We start from the raw sequence: 22,319 nt of genomic DNA, 5'->3' as shown, positions 1-22,319 counted from the left end.
CAGGATAGAAATAGGGAATAAAATATACGTTAATTAATTGTGACATTTGATATGAAATGTGAATATTATATTTATAACAGACTATAATTATGTTTTTATGATGCTAAAATTTCATTTATACCTTGTATACTTTTAGTTGAATAAAATCTAACATCAATATCATCATCACTTTCTAATTTTTCTAAATTTGATAAAATTTGTAAATTTATTAATTTTTTTAATTCTTCTTCTTCTTCTATTTGATTTTGATTTGAATTTGAATTTTGATTTTCATTCGTACTATTTTTATTCTTTATTAATGATTCAACTAATATTAAATAAGATTTTGCAACATTAAATCTTATATTTGGTACTGAATCAGTTATTAAATTATTCATAAATGGTAAAACTTTTTCAACTAATATAGAATAATCTATTACAGGTATAAGACTTGTTATAGCAAATAAACAAGTAATTCTTATAATAAAATTTGAATAATCAATTTTATCATCTTCATCAATTTTTTCATCTTGATTTAATAATCTTATTAAAATTTCTTTTGTTGCCCAATTTGATCCAAATATTATTGTTAAATTTTTTAAATTTTCAACTGCTGCTTCTCTTATTGCGAAAACAGGATCCCATAACCATGACATACATAATGATAATAATTCATTATTAAAGAAAGATACACCTAATTGATCTGCTAATTTTGGAATATATTCAATTATAGCTAATCTAACTCTCCATTTATGATCTTGAGCTAATTCAGTTATAGCAGGTAATAAATTTGTTGATAATAAATTTATACCAATAGTTTCATTTACAACAGATAAATTTGAAATAATATTTAATCTTACATCAGGAAATTCATCTTTTAACATTATTAAAAATATTGGTAATAATTTATCTATAGTTGATTGTTTTTCTAAAATGGGAGATAATTCTGTTATAGTTGAAGCTAATGAACTTCTTACATTTTCTTGAGGATCTTGACTTAATTCATTTACAATTGGAATAATTTTATTTAATATTGTTGCTTTTGTTGATGGGAAATTAATTAATAATTTACAAAAAGAAGGTAATTGTTTTGCAATTGCTTTTCTAACTTCACCTTCATGATCTTTCATTAAAGAAATAAAAGGATCAATTAATTGAAATAAGTCCAGCTCATTATGAATGAAATTACAAGCAATTTTACTAAATCTATCAGCTGCTGTATATCTAACTCTCCAACTATCATCTTTAATTAATTTTAAAGCACTTGATAAAAAATCTGAATTAAAACTATATTCATGAATTTTTTGAAAAAATTCTAATATTGAAATTAAAACATCAATACTTAAAAATTTAACAGAATCTTGATCATCATTTATTAAATGTTGAAACATTTTTGAAATAATTTCCCAATCTTCATTATTTATTTTATTTAAATCATTTGGATAATTTTCTGTAAATTCAGTTAATAAATCTATAATTTTGGGTAAATTTGTTGCAGCAGATCTTCTAACCATTGGATAATCATCAGTAACTAATTTTAAATACATTTTTAATAAATCTTTTCTTATATTTGAATCAACTCTTATTATAACAGATTGATATAAACCACAAGATGCAATTTTTTTCAGAAACCAATTACCTTGAGTTAAATTTGTAATTAATTGTAAAAAAATTTTATTTATTTCTTCTGAATTCAATTCTTTACTTATTTTATTTAATGATTCTATTGCTTTATCTCTTACTAAAGGTTCTTCCATTGATGCTAATATAGTTAAAATATTAATTAATGATTCACAATATTCATGTCCACCAATTAATGGAATAAAATCTCCTAATTTTGTACCTAATACTGCAAATACTTCTTCTTCATCATCTTGAGCAACATCATTTAAAAATGGTAATAATTCTTTACGAGTTCTTTCTGGTCCTAATGCAATAGCAATTGTATCTAATTTTTGCATTGCTTCTACTCTATTAGATACATCATCATGTTTTAGCTCATCCATTAAAAGAGCGAGTGGATATAAATCGTCCATTTTTTTGGTTGTAAATATTTTATTAATGTGGATTGAATTTTTTCGTGTTGACTATAATATGAAAGATAAAAACAATGAAGAATTGATCGTGTTGCTATTGTTTTTTGGATATAATACAGGTGAATTATGGTTCTTGTACTTTTTGATTGATTGAAATGATATGAAAGTTGTTATGTGTTTGTATAATTGATTTTAATTTGAAAATCAATGTGTAGATCTTTTAATTAATCAATTGGAAATTTTTGTTGTTGTCAAAACCTGAGAGAGAAAGGAAAAAAAATTATTATCACGAAAGTTAATTAACTTAAGTAGTACTATCGTCAAGAAACGTATATATACTCACTTCGTTCGTTCCCATTGAGAGCTATCGACGTATGCGATGAGATAAGTCAGATATACAGGGTGACGAACTAATGCCCAATCAGGGAATCAACCCTTTTTCAAATGTAGTTTTTCACAGTTCAAATAATAATAGTTAATCTACTTACAAATTTAAATTGACGTCAGTTTTGTGTTAATGTCACGTTTGAAACTGAGTCGTATTTATTTGATAAATGACATTATTGTTAAGTGAGTTGATATTACAAATAAGGAACTTCAAAGACCTCATTAAAAGATAAAATTAAGCTAATAAACTTGCATAATTGTATTAAATTGAATTTTTAAATAATTTGTAAACTATATAATAAAAGAATTGAAAACCTCGTATGTATAAATATTAATTTTAAGATAATATTGTAAATGTAAAATAACAAACAATTTTTGAAAAACACCAGCACTAGTTTGGAAATATATTTGAAATGCTTAAATTCACTTAAATTCTTTACATTGGTTCTTTATGTTCATAAGCGGAAACTTGTCTATATTTTCTTCTACCAGAACCAAACATTCCACAACAATGACCTAATAAACTGAAAATAACAACTAATAAAGCAGCCATTGAAGCTGACCAAATAAAAGCATAAAAATTTATTGATAAAAATGATTTTATACCAAAATCCCCAATTTCATCATTCACTTTTCTTCTAACAAATATAAATGCTCCTGTAACTAAACCAGCACTAATAATAGCTATGATAAAAATTAATAATTGGAAAATAAAATTTAAAACTGATAAACAACAATTATTTGGTGAACAACAACATCCCATAAATTGAATAACTATAGCAATAAATGATAAACAAATAGTTACCAAAAGTAAAGCAAAAGAAGCTTTTGTTATATTATTTAATAATTTTAAATCATTTTGTAAATTTCCTGGTAAATTTAAATCTTCAGGAGTTAAATTATTAATTAAAATTTCAATTTCACTTAAATATTGTTGAGATAATTGATTTATAACCGTGGATTGAGAATCTAATGATATTCCTTGTAAAGTATTATTTAATTCCAGTTTAATAATTTCAAAAGGATCAAAGAAAAAACCAGGTGTAGGTGGAGAACACCAAGTATAATTTACATTTGAATTATCAAAATTTTCATCAATAAATCTACCTAATGAATTATCAAATACTTGAGTTGGTGAAGTACCATTATTTTGGAAAAATCCTCTACAATAACCCCAATAACTTGTTGAATAAACATCTGCAATACCTAATTCTTGTGGTGTTACATTATTTAATAAATCTGCTATTGCTGCAGAAATAGTTGTATAATAACCATTTATATTATCTGTTGGAACACTTGTTGGAACGGATACACCTAATGATGAAGTAACTGAATCAAATTGTGATACTAAATTTGGATCATTTATTAAACTTGTTGCTGCATTAATCCAATTTTGAGCATTTGATGGAATAGGACTATCAGTGGTAGTAGTACCTGTTGGTACAGTATCTTCTCTTTTATTAAATTTAAAAAAATTATCTTCTCTTTTAAATTTATTATTACCACCAATTGATGAATTTATAATTTGTCTTAAATCTAATCTATTTAAATGAAAATTTATTAAAAATGTTCCTGTTAAATATTCTTCATTTTTCCATGATCCTGTTAATGCAAAACATGATAATACTAAACATGCAACTAGAAAAAATACTAGTATTACTCTAAAGCAATTGAACATCATTTTGGAAGTAGCTTGTTTCTAATTTGTTTGTTTGTCCGTTAGTTGGAGATTAATATTCGATGATGTTAGGTGTATTAATTGAATAGGTATAGATTTGATGATGTTAGATTTGTATGAATAATATTAGCAATTGTGAAGATGGTAAATTGTAGTTGAAGTGAAAAGAAAAGGATAAACGACAGGATAGTAAAAACTAATTGAATTAAATTTTGGAAATTTATTTAAGTTTATATATTAATTATGATGATATAATGGTAAGGATGTTAAGAAAATAAATTAAATTTAAGTAAACTATAAATAGAAGAAAAAACTTTTCTGATTTTGTGTAATAATAATTTTTAGTACACTAAACATATCTTTAAGGTACAAAATCTAAACAGTGTAGGATATAGATTACAATGTAAAACATCCGTCACTACTTCTAAAACATTCTTCCGTATTGAACAACTTCCGTATTGTAAGAAGTTGATTCTTCCGTAGATTGGATCAACTGTCTAGTAAAGACTCTATGTTAAGAGTTACCACTGAAACTTAAATAAAATTGAATTTCATTTCAGCAAGATTTTCTGAACTTTAATCTTTTGAAAAATTATAATATTTCCATTATTTCCATTCATTCATCGTCAACACTACACATCATAGTTAATCAAAAAAAATATATATAAAGCTTATCGAATTTATCATAATAATTTATAGTTTTTCAAAAGTTTATTCGTCAAGATTAATCCAATAGAATTTCATGATTATTCAAAACCATATTTGATTTTAAATTTAAATATTATACCACCGCGCCTTAATTAACTTAGCCTAATTACAACAATTTATTTTTTATTATTTCTTACTTATGGTTGCAAAATTGCTTATCAACCTTCAATTAAGCAACTACCATAAAAAAGAAATTCACCACTATGTCCATGCTGAGTGAGGACTGTAGTTGGTAAATTGAGGTTGACGATATAAATTTCAAATTAATGAAAAGTTTCGTGTAAGAATGATTTACATGGTTTCATAGATTTTTAATTAAAGTTGAAGAAAGTGGCTGGTCCAAACTTTAAAATTAAAGAACACAAAAACAAAATATCTGTAACTGCAAGATACGTCAGAAAACTGATCACCATTTCTCAACACAAACAACATATTACAAAGTCCTTGATTTCTTTAATCGGCTTCATTGGTTTTGATTTTGATGAATACATTGTTATATGAGTTACATCCAAAATATACTATAGACACTTACTATACCAACAAAGTATAATTAGATAAATTACAATTGAAAATTACTCAGTTGAAAGATTGGAAAAAATCATATATGGTTTGAGCATCCTCTAACTTAATCACAAATATTTCAAAACCTAATTCAAAGTAAAAGTAGGGCTTGACGAGACGATACTTTGCAGAATTTTGAAAATACTTTGGGTTCTATTGTTTGGACCCATGTTTTCACTCAGGTAACTTCTTTAATAATAATCGAGTTTGATCCTCATAACATCTGCTTCCTTACCATTAAATACTTTGAATACATGAATACTCGTCTACTTGCTCATACATATAAACAATGGTAATGATTACCTTAATCTGAGTACTCAATGTAATGATAACTTTATACCGAATAAAAAAACTTTGGATTTCCATAACTGGTTCCAGTAATCAATCCAGTTATGGGAATCCAGTTGTTACACCAGTTATTACCAGTTATTATTACAAGAAAATTTTTTAAATTAGTTTAAAGTTGGCATTAAATCTAATATCCAAGTCAAACAGATCATTACTATTGTATTTTGTCAGTACAAGTAGTAGTATAATTGGGTATTTGAAGATGTTTTCTACTAGATCTATATGCTATAGGCTGCTTCATCTTTGATCTGCTGTTTTTGTGTAGTCTACCAATTTAAAAATAACCTCCAGTAGTGTAAAAATTAATAATAACTGGATCGATCAGTGAAACCAGTTATAATGAATCAAAATTTTTTTAATTAAACTTAAAGTTAATATTTAATCTAATAAGTAAAGTAAACTAATCATAACTATTGTATTTTGTATGAAGATTTAAAGCAGTTTCCCGTGTATAAAAGGTAGTTTTTAGCATTTTGAAAAGATGTATAGACTAGGCAGGCATTATCATAATAATCTGTAATTTAGTACAACCAAATCGAAAATTACAAAATAAATATGTTTTGCATAGCCTTTCTCAATTAATATGTAATTAAACAGATCAACACCTCATTACATCAAAAATATAAAATAACACTATGATTTCTTAATTAATAAATTTTACAGTTAAAGGCTTGGTGTTACTGAAACTTTTTCTTCTTTTGCTGCAAAAGTATTTTATGTAGATCCTCTTGATCTAAATCTCAAAGAATTACTTTTGATTTTGTAACGACCAAGTTTATTATTAATAGACTTTAATTAAGAATGATATATAAAATTTCAACTTATTAATACTTTTTACCGAGAATTGAAATTGATTGTATATTTATACAATTACAATATATATATATATATCCTTATTATTAGTACAATTATCTTATTAAAAATTAAAATTAAAATAGCTAATCATCATTCAAATCATCAAACCCATTAAGTAATTCTTGTTCCAAATCTTCTGCATCTATATTTAATTGATTATCATCATCATTATCTTCTATTGATTCATTATTATCTGTATTTTTACTCGTTTTACGCTTTTTATCATTTATAGTAGTATTATTTTCTGAATCTTCTTCTTCTTCTTCTTCTTCTTCATTATCCACCTCTAATTTCCTTTTTTTCTTATATACGTCTTTAATAAATGAATCATGACCATTAGTATTGATATTTTCCTCTTCTTCATCTTCCTCTTCTTCATCGTCATCATCATTATCTTCATCATCATCATCGTCCTCATCACTTAATCCAGCTAAGAAATCATCAACTTCTTGATTAGCTTCATCTAAATCATAATCTTCAAATTTATCAATAGAATTTAATCGTATACTTTCATCATTTTCATCGTTATCATCATTAATTAAATCATTACTCCCTATTTTGGACTCATCATTTCTTTTTTTTTGTATATTATCTAATTTTTTTAAATATTTATCAATTTCCGATTGTTTTATATCCCATAATTTTTCATCATTATTATTAATTAAATATTCAGTTTCATCAACTTTTGACCAATTACTTAAACAAAAAAATAACCAATCTGGATTTACAATTTTAATTTTATTACCATATAATTTTTTAGCAATTCTAACTTTTAATGTGGGTCCAGAATTTTCATTTATATCTTTACATATAACATGAGTAATATCAGGATATACTTCATTTACAACTTTTACACCAAATTGTTTACACCATATTACAATATCTGCTGAATTTAAATTTATACCTAATGGTATTATACCAGAAAATAATATTGTTATACCTTTTAAAACTTGACTTTTCATATATGGTATTATTTTAGTTAAATTTGGTTTATTTAATTTTGAATATTGTAAATAATATTCTTTATGAATATTATCTAATACTTTATTTAATAATATTAATTCATTATCATCATCATATAATAAATTATCATCTTCTAAATCTTCATCAAATTCAGAATCTTCACTATCTGATGATGAGGATGATGATGATGATGAACCAGATCCAGATCCATTGGTAGAACTTTTATTTGTATTATTTTCTAATTTATGTTCATGTAATTGATCTAAATCATGTTGTAATTTTGCTAAAGGTCGATCATGTTGTTGTTGTTCAATTGATTGATTTCTTGTTATTGATTGTTCAAGTAATAAATTTGTATTATCTTCTCCTCCTCCTAATTCTAATATTCTTTCAACTGGATTTGTTGTGATTTCTTTTGGATCTTCTTGAGTTGCTTCTTCTTGTAATTGTGATTGTGATGATTGTGTTTGTGATTGTGATAGTGACTGACTTTGTGAATCCTTACTATTTTCTTCATCTTCTTTTGTTTTATTATTTTCAGCTGCTGCTTCTAATTTCGCTATTGATTTTCTCTTTTTAATTGGACCTGTTAATTGACCATTTTTTTTAGGTAAAAAACTTGAGTTTATATCTCCAATACCAACAAAAAAATCATATGGTACAACTTTTATTAAATTATTTTCCCATTGCCATACATCACCTCTATCATCAATTATAACAACCATTGATTGATCAACAGGAAATAATCTTTTTAAATTTTTATGAGTTAATGAACCACTTTCATCTCTACTTAATATACGATCACCAAAATATTTTCCATCAGGATCTATTATTTTAGCAATTGCTAAAGCATAATTTCTTGTTGCCATTGTATAAATATGCATTTCATAAATATTATTCATATTTTTTAAAAATTCAGATAATCCAGGTCGAATCTTAACATAATACCAACATTTTGTTGGAGGTAATTTTGGTCCTGTCCAACCTGGTGGTACGATTGGATCTTCTTCAAGACAAAATGTTTTAACATCTTTTACTGCAGGATAATTTGGATTTGAAGGATCCGATTGCCATTCTCCAACAGTTGGATCAACAGTTGCATGAATAACAGTTTGATCTAAATCAACAACTAAAATTAATTTTTTTTCTTCATTTAATCTATCAGTTGTATTCATTTCAATTTTTGCAGCTTCATCAAAACTTATTTTTAAACCTGTATTATCATGAGACATTGATATAGTAGCTCTATCTTCAAAGTCATAACCTGAATAATCTTTTTCTTCTTCTAATGATTTCCCACATAATGCACAAAGTCCACCATATTGTACAGTATGAGTACATAATTCTTTTATATTTAATATTTCAATATCATTATGTAAAATTTCTTCATTATTGAATACATTTATTTTTTCAATTATACCTTCAATTGGACTTTCAAAAGTTCCAATTCTTTCAACTCTTATTTTTTTAGGTGGTTCATCTTTTGAATTTGGATCATCTTGATATACCCAATATTTATATTTGAAAATTTCTTTATGTTTTGTAATAGATTCACCTTTGGAACATAATATTGATGATATAATTACTGGGAATGGAAGTGATGAAGGTAGTTTGATTGGAGTTGATTCTGACATTGTTTGAGTTTAAGTCAGATTGATAAGTTGTTTATTTATGAATGTTATAGGTATTTTCCTATTTCCGCTTTCTATTACTTTATAATAATGAAACCTTTGCTATGAGTGTGTGTTGTATGAATGCAATTGTGTTTATTAAAATATATTTTAATGGTTGTTTAAAGTATATGTCAAATATTATGTAGTCCCAAAAACTAATACTTTTTTTTCTTCCGTATATTTTTTTAACCTTTGTTTATTTTTATTTAAATTAATTTTTTTTTTCAAAACAATTTCGGGTTTTTTAATTAACCAAATACATAATCACAAAATGCAGAATATATTAAATTGCATATATCATTAGAGTAACTTTGTCTTACTTTTCTGATTGATGATGATCTATGAAATGAGAAAATACAATCTTGTGGAAGAGAAAAGTAATTCGAAAATAGTGAGATTTATAGTTAATGGGATAAGTAAAACCAATAAATATTTTGAAACAAAATGACTTACAGTTTATAACGCGAATCGCCTTTAAACCTTTATCAACAATTTCATTTCATTGAATTTCCAACTGTCATTAAAATCAAAGTCATGTATACTAAAGAAAAAAAACTTACTAGACTGTTGAACAAAAAGTGTTCTGGTGAGCTAATCGCAAGAACCTCGAGCAACTCCGAAAAGATCATAAATTATATACAAACCTTTAAAAAGATTCAGCTTTTAGGTGACAACAAAACAAATTCATTTCAAAATTATTGTCATATCTTAATCTTCACTGTATCAATTCATTGAGAGCTCTTTCTGCTGAAGTAACAACATTATTGCTCTTCAAAACAGTTTCATGCAAAATTCGGAGCTCAGATTAAGCGGTTTTTGAAAGATGTATTCCACTACCCCTTAACTAGCCTTGTTTTGACGGAATTAAAATAAAATCAATTAGTCCTAAAGCAAAATTAAATTTTTATTATAAATGTCATTCTTCATAAATGTTCTACTTCTCATAAATGCCCAAACAAAAATTAGATGAACCATTGATTAATTTATCAGATAATCATTGTCATTTTCATCCAGAGGCTACAATAGAACAAACTCTTGAACTTGCTAAAGCATTAAATGATTATCAATATGAATTTCCAAATAAGTTTTTCCATTTAATGACTACTCAACATATAGATTTAGAATGTATGGCAGTATTATTGGATAAATTGGAAAATGAGGATATTGTTGTACCATATTTTGGAGTTCATCCTTGGTTTAGTCATTTATTTTATACTAGTAATGAGAAACTTAATAAATTAGAACATTATAATAGTGTGTTACTGCCGCCTCCATCTGAAGAATTATTGAACTTGTTACCCGAGCCGATAAGTATTATTGAACATACATCAAAAATGAAGGATATCATTAAGAGATATAACATAGAAGTATTTGGAATTGGAGAAATTGGACTTGATAAATTATTTAGAGTTCCAAATGCTGGATTTTTGGGTAATCCAAATTATAAAAATGAAAATGAAAAAGATAAATTATCAACTTCAAGAGTTAAAATTGATCATCAAATGAATATATTTAAATATCAATTAAAACTAGCGAATGATTTACAAGTACAAGCTTCAATACATTGTGTGAAAGCTCATGGAATATTATATGATGAAGTAATGAAATATTCAAACATTATTGTTGTTTTGCATTCATATACTGGATCAATTGATCAAGCTCGACGATGGTTAAAAACTAAAAAATCAAATTTATATTTTTCTTTATCTAATTGGATTAATGGTGAGAAGGAAGAATTGTTAGAACTTTTAGCTAATACATTAAACTCAAGCCAAATCTTAACAGAAAGTGATACATATATAGATAAATATTTTATAGAGCACAAAGAAGGTGAATATTTTAATCAGTTAATTGGAATTTTTGAAAAATTAAATTCTTATAAACCTATTGATTCATTACAATTAAAAACTAATATGTTAAATAGTCTTTCAATAATAGATTAGAATATTTATATTTATAATCTTGATTTTATAATGTTTACAAATTCTGGTTTTAATGAAGCACCTCCTACTAAGAAACCATCAATATTCTTTTTATCTTTAAATTCTGGTGCATTTTTACCATTAACTGATCCACCATATAAAATTTGTAAATTTTCAGCTTGTTCTGGACCAATAGTTTTACTTAAATGTTCTCTAATTTGTTTATGAGTTTCTTCTGCATCGTCTGGAGTAGCAGCTAAACCAGTACCAATAGCCCAAACTGGTTCATAAGCAACAACTATTTTTGACCAATCTTTAATAATTTTTGAAACAGCATCTAATTGTCTTGCACAAACTTCTAATGTAATACCTTTTTTTCTTTCATCTAAAGTTTCACCAATACATAATATAACTTTTAAACCTTTATCTAAAGCATATTTGGTTTTTTCAGCAATAAACTCATCACTTTCTTTTATAATAGTTCTTCTTTCTGAATGACCTGTTAATGTCCATTTTGCTCCAATATCAACAACTTGTTCAGCAATATTTTCACCAGTAAAAGCACCACAAGCTTTATCAAAAACATTTTGTGCTCCAACTTCAACTGTTGGTTGTTTATTTAATTCAACAGTTAATCCTAAATATAATGCAGGAGGACATATAACAACTTCAACATCTTTTGGTAAATCTTGAGAATTTAAATTTTCAACAATTGATTTAACTGATTGTTTTGTACCATTTGCTTTGAAATTACCTCCAACAAAAAATTGACGAGCCATTGTGTATTAGTTATTATATTTCTTTGTATAATTGAGTTTTTCAATATCAATTGAAAGAAAAAGATATCGAATCGAGCAATTTATTTATATGATTCAAATTGGTGAAAAATAATGAAGTTGAGACACTAAATTTTATGCGTAAAGGGTGTTTTATTGAACGAAGTAGTGTATAAGACAAAAAAGATTGTCTTTTTGCGCACTATTACAGTCCGGGGAAAACCTTCTTCATGTGAATGGAAGAATCGTAGATACGTAGCGAGGTCAGAATTAACTATGTTACAAATTACGTCGTTATTTAGAAATAAATATATTATTTTTTTTATTCATACAAACTTGTTTTATTCACATCATCATCAATTCAGTTTCCAATTTTCGAGACTCTCAACACTATTACATACACTTTGATTATCTACTTTAAATTTGGAAATCAATCTATCTCTAAATTCAGTATCATTTGGATTTATTGAATCATTATGTCCTCCAGATGTTTTATTAGTTTCACCATTATTAAATTTTCTATTTGGTTCAGGTTCATGTATTTTATTATGAACTTGATTATACATTTCTTCTATTTTTTTATTTTTTTCTTTATTAAAATCAATATTCAGCTTTTGAGCACTTATAATCATTTCAATTTCATCAGCATTATTACTATGATTTATAAAACTATCTGTATTAGTATTTAATTCATTTTCTTTTAAATCTTTTAATATTTCCAGTCTTAATTCATCATCACTAACATCATCCCATGTATCTAATTTTGTTAATAAATGATATTTTTGAGTTTTTGGATCTATTTTCATTATTATATATTTACAATGAGGTATATTTGTTAAACTTTCAAATTCTTCATAAGTCCATTTAAACCATTTCATTAAAAATACTCTTGACCATATTCCATGAGTTACTAAAACCAAAATATTTGGAAAATCTTCATTACGAAATTGTCTATATAAACTTTCATTAAAACTTGCAACTCTATCATAAACATCTGCTGCTGATTCACCATGAGGTATTCTATAAAAAAAATGACCATAACTTGCACGTTCTTTCCATATTCTATCCATTTCAGATCCAGATGATTGAAAATTACCAAAATCTTGTTCTCTCATTCTAGTTTCTTCTTGAACTGTATATTGAATATCTCCTTCATTTTTTATTTTTTCAATTAGATTAAAACAAGTTTGTCTTGTTCTTAAATATGGTGAAGTATAAAATAGTATTGATTTTTTGGCACGTTTGGGATTAGCATTGATTAATGCTTTGTGATGTACAAAGTTTACTAATAAATCTCCTGCTCTTTCTGATTGTTCATGACCTTTTTTGGTTAATGGTACTAAATGATTTGGCGTTGTTCGATTTACTGACTTATCACAATTTCCTTCAGATTCTCCATGTCGTATTATTAAGATGTACTGATGGGATTGTTAGTATTATTATGATTTTGATTATATCCATCACAAAACTTTAGTATTAGACAGTCTCAATATCTAAGATAAGCTATTGAGATTCCGAAAAACACAAGTTTAAGACAACATGATTAAAACATACTGTTGGTTTACCCATTTATGTGACATTTGAAATCCCTTATTGATTCAAATGTTGTAAATTTGTTGAAAAGATAAGTAATGTGGTTGTAAATTTGTTTTAAAAATTAAATCTGATATCTCTAATTTTTTTGCTCTGCTTATATAAGCAGAAGTACATAATTAAAAAATAAATAAGTAAAACATCTTTGGGGAATCAGTAATTATAACCAACTTTCGATACGTTTTAATGAAAGTTTTTGGAGATGATATGTAGTCATCTATTTTGTTCAATCAGTTGGGGGGATTGACTTCAACATAATCTATATTAGCTTTGCCAATAGTCAGATATGATTTCGTTAGACATTCAATCTACACGAGATTCATTTTACAATTCCAGGCTAGTAAAAAAAGTCTATCCTAGCCGTGCATAGCCGTCTCCCAATCGATTCTGATCGACTATATAAGTACTCTAGTTATACAAACTCATTCGTCAAGGTTGTTCACAAATAGACCTCCTCTTTTGAACTCTAAAGATTACGAATGTTCCGTATACAAAAAATAAACATTCCACAAAATCGGAAGTTTTAAGGTTATCTAATATCCCTTTAACCGAGAAAATTAATTTTGATCGAGATATCCAGGAGATTAGATTTCCATGATCATAAGAATAAGTACGAGGTGTTCACACAACATTTAAGACAAAGTCTAACTACCTTAACCACAGAACACTTCCCTTGACAAAAAAACTATTGTAAAATTTGAATCATTTTTAATTTTTATTTCTTTTAAGTATATGATCTATGTACTGTGTACTCATGAATGTGTTTATTAATTTTTTGGAATATATTCAATAAATCTATTGATTTCACCTTCAGATCCTAACCAAATACCAGATTTATCATGTATTCCTTTTGGTAAAATTTCTAAAATTCTTTCACCTTTATCATTAATAGCTTTACCACCAGCTTGTTCTAATAACATAGCCATTGGAAAACATTCATATAAAATTCTTAATTTACCATTTTTTGATTTTGTATCAGCTGGATAACTAAATATACCTCCATATAATAAAGTTCTATGAATATCAGCAACCATTGAACCAATATATCTTGCACTATATGGTTTACCTTTTAAATTATCTTGAGGCTTTTTTAAATCTTCAATATATTTTTTAACATAATCTGGCCAATAATATGAATTACCTTCATTAACTGAATAAATAGCTCTTTCTTTTGGAATTTTTAAATTTGGTTGAGTTAAAATAAATTCACCTAATTGAGTATCTAATGTAAAACCATTTACTCCATTACCAGTAGTTAACATTAAATGAGCTGATGCACCATACATTGTATAACCTGCTGCAACCATTTCTGTACCTCTTCTCAAAACATCATTTATAGAACCATTTGAATCATCTCTTAATCTATAAATACCAAAAATAGTACCAACTGAAACACCTGCATCAATATTTGAACTACCATCAATTGGATCAGTACAAACTGCATATCTACCACCACCTTCAAAAATAATTAAATCTTCTTGTTCTTCACTAACTAGTACTTTAACATTATTTGAAGATTTCATAGCATTAATAAAAATTTCATCACCAATAACATCTAATTTTTTTTGAACATCTCCTGTACTATTTGCAGTACCTGATACACCAATAAGATTAACTAATTCTGCTCTTCTAATATTATGTGCTATAAATTTAAAAGCAAATTGTAAAGAATTTAATAATAATGATAATTCACCAGTAGCTTTTGGTGCTAATTTTTGTTGTTCTTGTAATATAAATCTTGTTAATGTTATAATATCAGTTTCAACATCCATTTGTTTGGATACTGTATCATGAGCTTCAACCATTGTTAATTGTTAAATGTATTTGTGAATATTGTATTTTAAAGATTCAATTGATCGTTTAAAAATGAACTTCAATAATTTGGTAAAAAGAATAAGTTGTATGAAAAGTTGTGAAATTAATTCTGTTTATTATTATTATTTTTTTATTTCCAATACCCCATATAAATTTCATTAAGAGAGAGAATCACTTTATATTATTGAAAAATTAAACGGACGAGTCGAGATAATACTAAAACTAAAACTAAAAATACATGTGCCTTTCTTTAAAATTTCTGGTTTATTTTTGCTGTCTCCCGACATCATACCGGGCCCATAATTTAAAATACTTTGTGAGATTTAAAATTTATTAAACAAAGCTTATACCGTGAAAATAGCAATAACTCGTTGTATTTGTGTCTCGAGGAATTCGGATATCGCGTTGTGATTTTGAATAAAAGCTGCCCGGGGATTCTTAGTACAAACATTAAAACGCTGAAAAATCTATTTATTACGTAATTCATTACTTAATGAAACGGTTTTTAATCTAATATAGTAACGGAATTTATTTTCCATCCATATAACCAACTTTCAATAACTTTACTTACAACAATTCAAATATCAAAACTTTGTAAGTCAAACATAATCATGAAAACTTGGCTCCAAATTTGGTAAGAGCTCGTTGTTTCTTGGAGTTGGAGACAAATTTTATGGCCACTGTAATCTACAACCCACAAGTGTTTCTAAACTCAATATGCACTTAAGATGTTTAACTACAAATGTAGACACGAAGATTCCCAATAATATTAGTGGTGATTCGTTTAGTATTGGACGGGTAACAAATTAGAAGTTTAGTTACATATCAGTCGTTGATCAAAACATAACATCTGTAAAATGATCAAATTTGGAATTTGAATTAAAAAGATGTAAAGAGAAAGTAATAATGGACTATGAGTGCTGACGAAACTCGGATAACAACATCAATTATCTATAATCTTTATTTAGAGCTCTGTGATTGCTGTTGTTGTTGTTGTTGCTGCTGCTGCTGCTGCTTTTGTTGGTAAATAGATCTATTGATTTCAAACAATATATCAACAGTATAATTACCATTTGTATGATTCGGCAGACCATGCCCATTACTATTGTTGTTATTCTTTTCCAGTACTTGATTATCAGAATTTTTCAAATTTGATTTATTATTACTATTTCGTAATACATTTTTAGGTTGAAATCCTTTATGTGAATTTATTTTTGTTGTCCATTGATTTGTATTATCTGATGATTTATATATTTTATAATTTTCTTCTTCTTTATCATTTTTTGCATTTGTTAAATATGTTTGATAATTTGATTGTAGATAATTTAATATTTCCTTAGAATTTAAATTATAAGGTTCTGAATTTGAAGGTGGTTGATTTTGTGGTTTTGATGATGATGATGATGGACTTGGTGATTTAGTTGTTGATTGTTGTTGTTGTTGTTGCGTGGGTGGGGTAGATTGTTTCGGCTGTTGTTGATTCGATGCAGTAGATTTATTGGAGGAATTTGAATGCGTTGATTTTTGATGATTCTGTGATGACGAAGGTGGTGGTGATTGTGAGGAGGTTTGATTCTGAGATGATTTTTTTTTGAATTTTTTCTCAGTTGACTTTGTATTCTGTTGTTGTTGTTGTGATTGTGGTTTTGCAGGTGATGGAGTACTGTTTGCCAATTTGGCTGCCCAATCTGATGCCATTATGTATAATATTTGTGATTGATCTAGTTTTAAATTATAAGGTCTGATCAAATTAAAATGATGTCTCTCTATCAAATAATTAAATTTAATTTTTCAAAATATACTGCATATAAGACGAATGGATCTGCGTACTGATTTGCGTGGATCAAGGGTCCACAATTGAGTATCAATTAACGTGTCTTGTCGCATAATACTGAATTAGGAAGTCTACAAAAACTCTCGTAAGTAGTTTGTCAAGTTGACGTGTTACATTATTATTTTCAATTTTTTTCAGTTTTTTTCAAAACTTTCATTGAATATTTTGATCTGATTACCAGAAAATTTAAACTTTTAGTTCCAATCTAAATAGGAAACCCCAATTGCTCAATCCATTTTACAAATTACTCTTGTTTCATATCATCTATCACATCTAATAATTAATCAAAAATGAGTGGGTTTCGTGTATTGGATTTGGTAAAACCATTTAGTCCATATTTACCAGAAGTAATAGCTCCAGAACGTAAAGTTCCATTTCAACAAAGAGTAATGTGGACAATAATAACGTTAATGATTTTTTTAGTAATGTCAGAAATTCCACTTTATGGTATAGCATCAACAGATTCAAGTGATCCATTATTTTGGTTAAGAATGATGTTAGCATCAAATAGAGGTACATTAATGGAATTAGGTATATCACCAATTGTTTCTTCAGGAATGTTATTTCAATTATTACAAGGTACAAAATTAATTCATGTTGATATGCAAAATAAAAATGATCGTGAAACTTTTCAAGTTGCTCAAAAATTATTAGCTATATTATTAGCAATTGGTCAAGCTACTGTTTATGTATTAACTGGAATGTATGGTCCACCAAAAGATTTAGGAATTGGTGTTTGTTTATTATTAATTTTACAATTAGTATTTGCAAGTATTATTGTTATATTATTAGATGAATTATTACAAAAAGGTTATGGTTTAGGAAGTGGTGTTTCATTATTTACAGCTACAAATACTTGTGAACAAGTATTTTGGAAAGCATTTGCACCAACTACAAGTTCATCAGCAAGAGGAACTGAATTTGATGGAGCTGTTGTATCAATGTTTCATTTATTTGGATCAAGAAAAGATAAAAAAAGAGCATTAATTGAATCATTTTATAGACCAAATTTACCAAATATGTTTCAATTAATTGCAACAATCTTGGTTTTTTTCATTGTTGTTTATTTACAAGGTTTTAGAATTGAATTACCAATGAAATCAACAAGACAAAGAGGACCTTATGGATTATATCCAATTAGATTATTTTATACTTCAAATATTCCAATTATGTTAGAAAGTGCATTAGCTTCAAATATTTTTATTATGTCACAATTATTATTTGTTAGATGGCCAAATAATTTATTTATTAAATTATTAGGAACTTGGGATGCAAGACCTGGATCAGCTCAATTATATGCAAATGGAGGATTAGCTTATTATATTCAACCACCTTTTAGTTTTACTGAAGCACTTTTAGATCCAATCAAAACAACAATTTATATTGCTTTTGTTTTAGGAAGTTGTGCTTTATTTTCAACTACTTGGATTGAAATTAGTGGTACATCACCAAGAGATGTTGCAAAACAATTTAAAGAACAAGGATTAGTTATAGCAGGTCATAGAGATACTTCAGCTTATAGAGAATTGAAAAAAATTATTCCAATTGCTGCTGCATTTGGTGGTGCAACTATTGGTGCATTATCAGTTGTATGTGATTTAATGGGAACTTTAGGTAGTGGTACTTCAATTTTATTAGCTGTTACTACTATTTATGGATATTATGAATTAGCTGTAAAAGAAGGTGGATTCAATCAAGCTTTAGTTAGTGGTTATTCTGATGGTCTTTGAGCCATTAGGATAATGTAGTTAGAGTACATAGATGAGGTATATGAAGTCATAAAATGTAAATGAACATATTGTATATTAGAAATTGATTGAATTTTGTATCTCTCTAGTTTTTGTACCATCATTTTAAAAATTACTTTATCGCTTCTTTTTATATCATCTCTATTTTAAACCATTCAAATCAATACAACTTCTTTAAAAATGGGCCGTTCACTACATAAACAACAAGAACCAACAATAGCAGAAAGTTCAGAAACAGAATCACATACATCATCAGATAAATTATCCTCAAAAAATCCAAATGATAATAAATCATTAGATGAATTATTTAAAGATTTAAATGAAGAATTAAATAAAACTAATACTAAAATAAGTAGCTCCAAAGATTCACCAAATAATATCCTTGATTCAAATGAAGATTTCACCTCAATAAATTATGATTTTAAAAATTTAGAAAAAAAAATAAATAATCTACCTAAAATTCAATCAAATTTAGAATCATCATCATCATCATCATCCAACCCCAAAACAAAAAGAAAATCAACATCAATACGAATTCATGATCCAGTAATGACAGCCAAATCAAAAACAAAATCAACTAAACCAGATGCAGGTTCAAAATGGTTTAATATATCACAACCAGAATTAACACCAACAATAAAAAGAGATTTACAAATAATAAAACAAAGAACAGCATTAGATCCCAAGAGACATTATAAAAAGGAAAAATGGGATATTCCAAAATTTTTTCAAATGGGTACAATAATTGAAAGTAGCTACGATAGTTCCACGAATAAATTACAAAGAAAACAAAGAGGTGAAAATTTAGTTAAAGAAATTTTAAATGATGATAATACTAAAAAATATTTTAAAAGAAAATATAATGAAATTCAAATTTCTAAAACTAGTGGTAAAAAGAACCATTATAAAAAGGTTAAAAATGATAGGAAGAAATTTTGATAAAAAAAAATAGGTATTAGCCAGCATTATTAATGTTATGTTGAAATGTTAATATATGGATTATTATAGAGGGACACATATATATATTTTAAATAATACGATTGATTAAAATTTTTTAATATATATTGGTTAATTTAGAGGGATATGTGACACATATATATTGATATTAGAAATAATTGTATTATTCAAGACCAGCTCTTTTAAATACATCAGATCTAACTTGTTCCCATAAAAATTTTTTATCATCTTTACTTAATTTTAATTTCTTGACATTACCAGTTACAGGATCAATATTATTTTGTTTATTTTTTTGTTTAAATTCATCTAATTTTAATTTATATTCTTGTGCAGTTGTTGCAGCAGCTGCTAAATTTATTAAATAATTTCTAATTGCAATTTCTTTAAATTTAAATTTTAAAAAATTTTGTTGTGATGATGATATGCTATTTTGGCTATTATTATTTGAATTAATTTGTAATAATCTTGATTGTTTTACTGATATTTCAGCTACGGATTTTTTAAAATTTATATCTAAATTATGTTCAACATATAAATTTGATTGAATTAATATAAAAATTAATTCAGTATCCGTAAGATTTGGTTGTATAATTATAATATTACATTTTGATGCTAAATCTCCAATTAATTGTGGTAACATTGTTTGATTATATGATATTGTATCTGAAGTTGATGATATTGAAGGTAATTGAGTTAAAATTAATTTACATCTTGTTACATTTAAATTCCAATCAATTAAATAATTTTCATTATTATTTTGATATGATAAACTTGAACCTAATGAAATTTTATAAAATTCTTCTGGATCAGTTATTGAATAATTTATTGATGATGACGATGATGATGGGTTTTGTAATAAAGAAGTAGAACTATTATTGTTACTCTGTATTGATTGAAAATGTTGTTGTTGTAGTTGTTGTGATTTATTATATTCTTCTAAGAAATGTTGTTCATGTAATTGTATATCATTAACTAATTGTTCAACTGTTGCAGTCATTTGTTCTTCATCTTCAGGAATTGTACCTGTTGAACTTGAATATATAGATGGAGCACTTCGTACTGATCTTTTACCAGATGTAAATGATGAAAATATGGATGATGACGATGAAGATGATCTATGCAGTGATTGATATGATTTATATGAATTTTTTAAAAATTGTGAAGGTGCTGATCTTATAGATAATGATGATGATTGTTGTTGTTGTTGTTGCTGTTGTTGAATATTTTGACTTATGGAAGGTAATTGATTATAAATTGCATTTCTAGCGTTTTCTTTGAAGTGAGAAGGTGCTTGTTGCTTTTGATGTAGACCATTGGAGAAGGGTGATCCATACATTTTCGATTTATTGTGTTTCTTGTACTTTTATTGTAAATTTGGTAAGTTTTGCGTTAAAATTGGGACTTTATTTCCTTAAATTATTAAATTTCTTATTTTCTTCTTCCTATTAGTACCTATTTGGTTTTATAAAGATATTCAAAGGTACATTCGTAGGTATTTGTTTTATTTTGATGTTTTTCAATCTTGTTAATTTGGTTTGATCTAATAATAAATCTGAGCCATGCAATATGTAGGCTAAGTCAATAATGTATGGGGTTGGTTAAATTTTATCTCAATTTGTGAAGAATATGTTTGTAAATGCCAACTGATGAAAAAATTTGGTTGTTATTCCGACGAGTTTTTGGTTGTCAAATGGAATATTATTTTTAAGATTGTATATTATATTTAAAAAGTGGTGGGGTAGAATCTTCTTCAATTGCACAAAAATATCAAATTCCGACTTATTAGTAGGTTGATACTAGTTGATATAATTAGTTTGATTGAATGAATCTATCTTTTTTTTAACAGGTATTCTTATTTCTGAAATATAGTGATTCCTTTATAATTCAAAATATTTAGTACTAAATATTAAATTTGATGATATTATCTTTGTTAAATATTAATGAGTTTAAAAATAAAAAAGTTTAAATTTTTTTCTATAGGGAAAAATAAAAAATTATTTAAATAATTACGAAAATAACATAGAAAAAGATCATTCAAATTTACTAATTCTTCCGTATTTTATGAAGGTAGATAGAATAGTATCAACTAAACTAATATATAAGTAGATTTAACATATCCAACAGTCAAAGTCAAGCAAAGTATCAACCCGCATTTATAAAGGGAGATCTCAAGCATAAAACTGAAAATGTTCATTAACCCTTCTCCTATTTAGTTATGAAAAAAATTTCGGATTTTTATCTTTTAATTATCCTAATTAAACCGTTTGTAACAATAGAATATTTTTTTTTATGTATAAGTAGTAACACAATTGCTAATGAAATATATTTCCCCCACACTTCTCTCCAGGTTTTCACAACATAGCTAGTATTTTTGAGCCAGTTTATATTGTTACATTTTATTCTATTCTTCTACTGACTGGTTGGCTAAGTTATTTTTAACAATTGTTGCGTAAAATTTGTGTAAAAAACGTTTGTTACAGTAATTT

At 26.3% G+C, this 22,319-nt stretch overlaps 11 protein-coding genes across 11 annotated transcripts; 3 read left to right on the top strand and 8 right to left on the bottom strand. All coding sequences in view use genetic code 12, as the record gives it.

The window, feature by feature from the left end:
* Positions 1 to 95: 95 nt before the first annotated feature.
* Positions 96 to 2,015, bottom strand: TPD3 (protein phosphatase 2A structural subunit; the record flags this gene model as incomplete). The annotated part of the gene is made up of 1 exon (XM_051760512.1): positions 96 to 2,015. The coding sequence occupies one exon, from the start codon at positions 2,013 to 2,015 to the stop codon at positions 96 to 98; it is 1,920 nt and encodes a 639-aa protein (XP_051611784.1).
* Positions 2,016 to 2,838: 823 nt separating this feature from the next.
* KGF55_005493 (uncharacterized protein) lies at positions 2,839 to 4,083 on the bottom strand (the record flags this gene model as incomplete). Its single annotated transcript, XM_051760511.1, has 1 exon — positions 2,839 to 4,083. The coding sequence occupies one exon, from the start codon at positions 4,081 to 4,083 to the stop codon at positions 2,839 to 2,841; it is 1,245 nt and encodes a 414-aa protein (XP_051611783.1).
* Positions 4,084 to 6,635: 2,552 nt separating this feature from the next.
* Positions 6,636 to 9,149, bottom strand: KGF55_005492 (protein serine/threonine phosphatase; the record flags this gene model as incomplete). Its single annotated transcript, XM_051760510.1, has 1 exon — positions 6,636 to 9,149. One exon carries the CDS (start codon positions 9,147 to 9,149, stop codon positions 6,636 to 6,638), a length of 2,514 nt encoding a protein of 837 aa, XP_051611782.1.
* A 986-nt stretch (positions 9,150 to 10,135) lies between these two features.
* KGF55_005491 (putative endodeoxyribonuclease) lies at positions 10,136 to 11,131 on the top strand (the record flags this gene model as incomplete). Its single annotated transcript, XM_051760509.1, has 1 exon — positions 10,136 to 11,131. One exon carries the CDS (start codon positions 10,136 to 10,138, stop codon positions 11,129 to 11,131), a length of 996 nt encoding a protein of 331 aa, XP_051611781.1.
* Positions 11,132 to 11,142: 11 nt separating this feature from the next.
* TPI1 (triose-phosphate isomerase) lies at positions 11,143 to 11,889 on the bottom strand (the record flags this gene model as incomplete). The annotated part of the gene is made up of 1 exon (XM_051760508.1): positions 11,143 to 11,889. One exon carries the CDS (start codon positions 11,887 to 11,889, stop codon positions 11,143 to 11,145), a length of 747 nt encoding a protein of 248 aa, XP_051611780.1.
* A 353-nt stretch (positions 11,890 to 12,242) lies between these two features.
* Positions 12,243 to 13,455, bottom strand: KGF55_005489 (acid phosphatase; the record flags this gene model as incomplete). The annotated part of the gene is made up of 2 exons (XM_051760507.1): positions 12,243 to 13,304; positions 13,441 to 13,455. 2 exons carry the CDS (start codon positions 13,453 to 13,455, stop codon positions 12,243 to 12,245), a joined length of 1,077 nt encoding a protein of 358 aa, XP_051611779.1.
* Positions 13,456 to 14,246: 791 nt separating this feature from the next.
* On the bottom strand, positions 14,247 to 15,284 carry FBP1 (fructose 1,6-bisphosphate 1-phosphatase; the record flags this gene model as incomplete). Its single annotated transcript, XM_051760506.1, has 1 exon — positions 14,247 to 15,284. One exon carries the CDS (start codon positions 15,282 to 15,284, stop codon positions 14,247 to 14,249), a length of 1,038 nt encoding a protein of 345 aa, XP_051611778.1.
* A 970-nt stretch (positions 15,285 to 16,254) lies between these two features.
* KGF55_005487 (uncharacterized protein) lies at positions 16,255 to 16,992 on the bottom strand (the record flags this gene model as incomplete). The annotated part of the gene is made up of 1 exon (XM_051760505.1): positions 16,255 to 16,992. The coding sequence occupies one exon, from the start codon at positions 16,990 to 16,992 to the stop codon at positions 16,255 to 16,257; it is 738 nt and encodes a 245-aa protein (XP_051611777.1).
* A 426-nt stretch (positions 16,993 to 17,418) lies between these two features.
* On the top strand, positions 17,419 to 18,858 carry SEC61 (translocon subunit; the record flags this gene model as incomplete). The annotated part of the gene is made up of 1 exon (XM_051760503.1): positions 17,419 to 18,858. One exon carries the CDS (start codon positions 17,419 to 17,421, stop codon positions 18,856 to 18,858), a length of 1,440 nt encoding a protein of 479 aa, XP_051611776.1.
* A 198-nt stretch (positions 18,859 to 19,056) lies between these two features.
* KGF55_005485 (uncharacterized protein) lies at positions 19,057 to 19,815 on the top strand (the record flags this gene model as incomplete). Its single annotated transcript, XM_051760502.1, has 1 exon — positions 19,057 to 19,815. The coding sequence occupies one exon, from the start codon at positions 19,057 to 19,059 to the stop codon at positions 19,813 to 19,815; it is 759 nt and encodes a 252-aa protein (XP_051611775.1).
* Positions 19,816 to 19,996: 181 nt separating this feature from the next.
* Positions 19,997 to 21,169, bottom strand: STD1 (Std1p; the record flags this gene model as incomplete). The annotated part of the gene is made up of 1 exon (XM_051760501.1): positions 19,997 to 21,169. The coding sequence occupies one exon, from the start codon at positions 21,167 to 21,169 to the stop codon at positions 19,997 to 19,999; it is 1,173 nt and encodes a 390-aa protein (XP_051611774.1).
* Positions 21,170 to 22,319: the final 1,150 nt, after the last annotated feature.

The sequence above is a fragment of the Candida pseudojiufengensis genome, assembly GCF_024610245.1.
Source record: "Candida pseudojiufengensis strain CBS 10847 chromosome Unknown scaffold22, whole genome shotgun sequence".
Taxonomy (NCBI): domain Eukaryota; kingdom Fungi; phylum Ascomycota; class Pichiomycetes; order Serinales; family Debaryomycetaceae; genus Lodderomyces; species Lodderomyces pseudojiufengensis.
The sequence above is the reverse complement of the archived record's forward strand: the minus strand, read 5'-3'. Positions and strand labels throughout refer to the sequence as shown.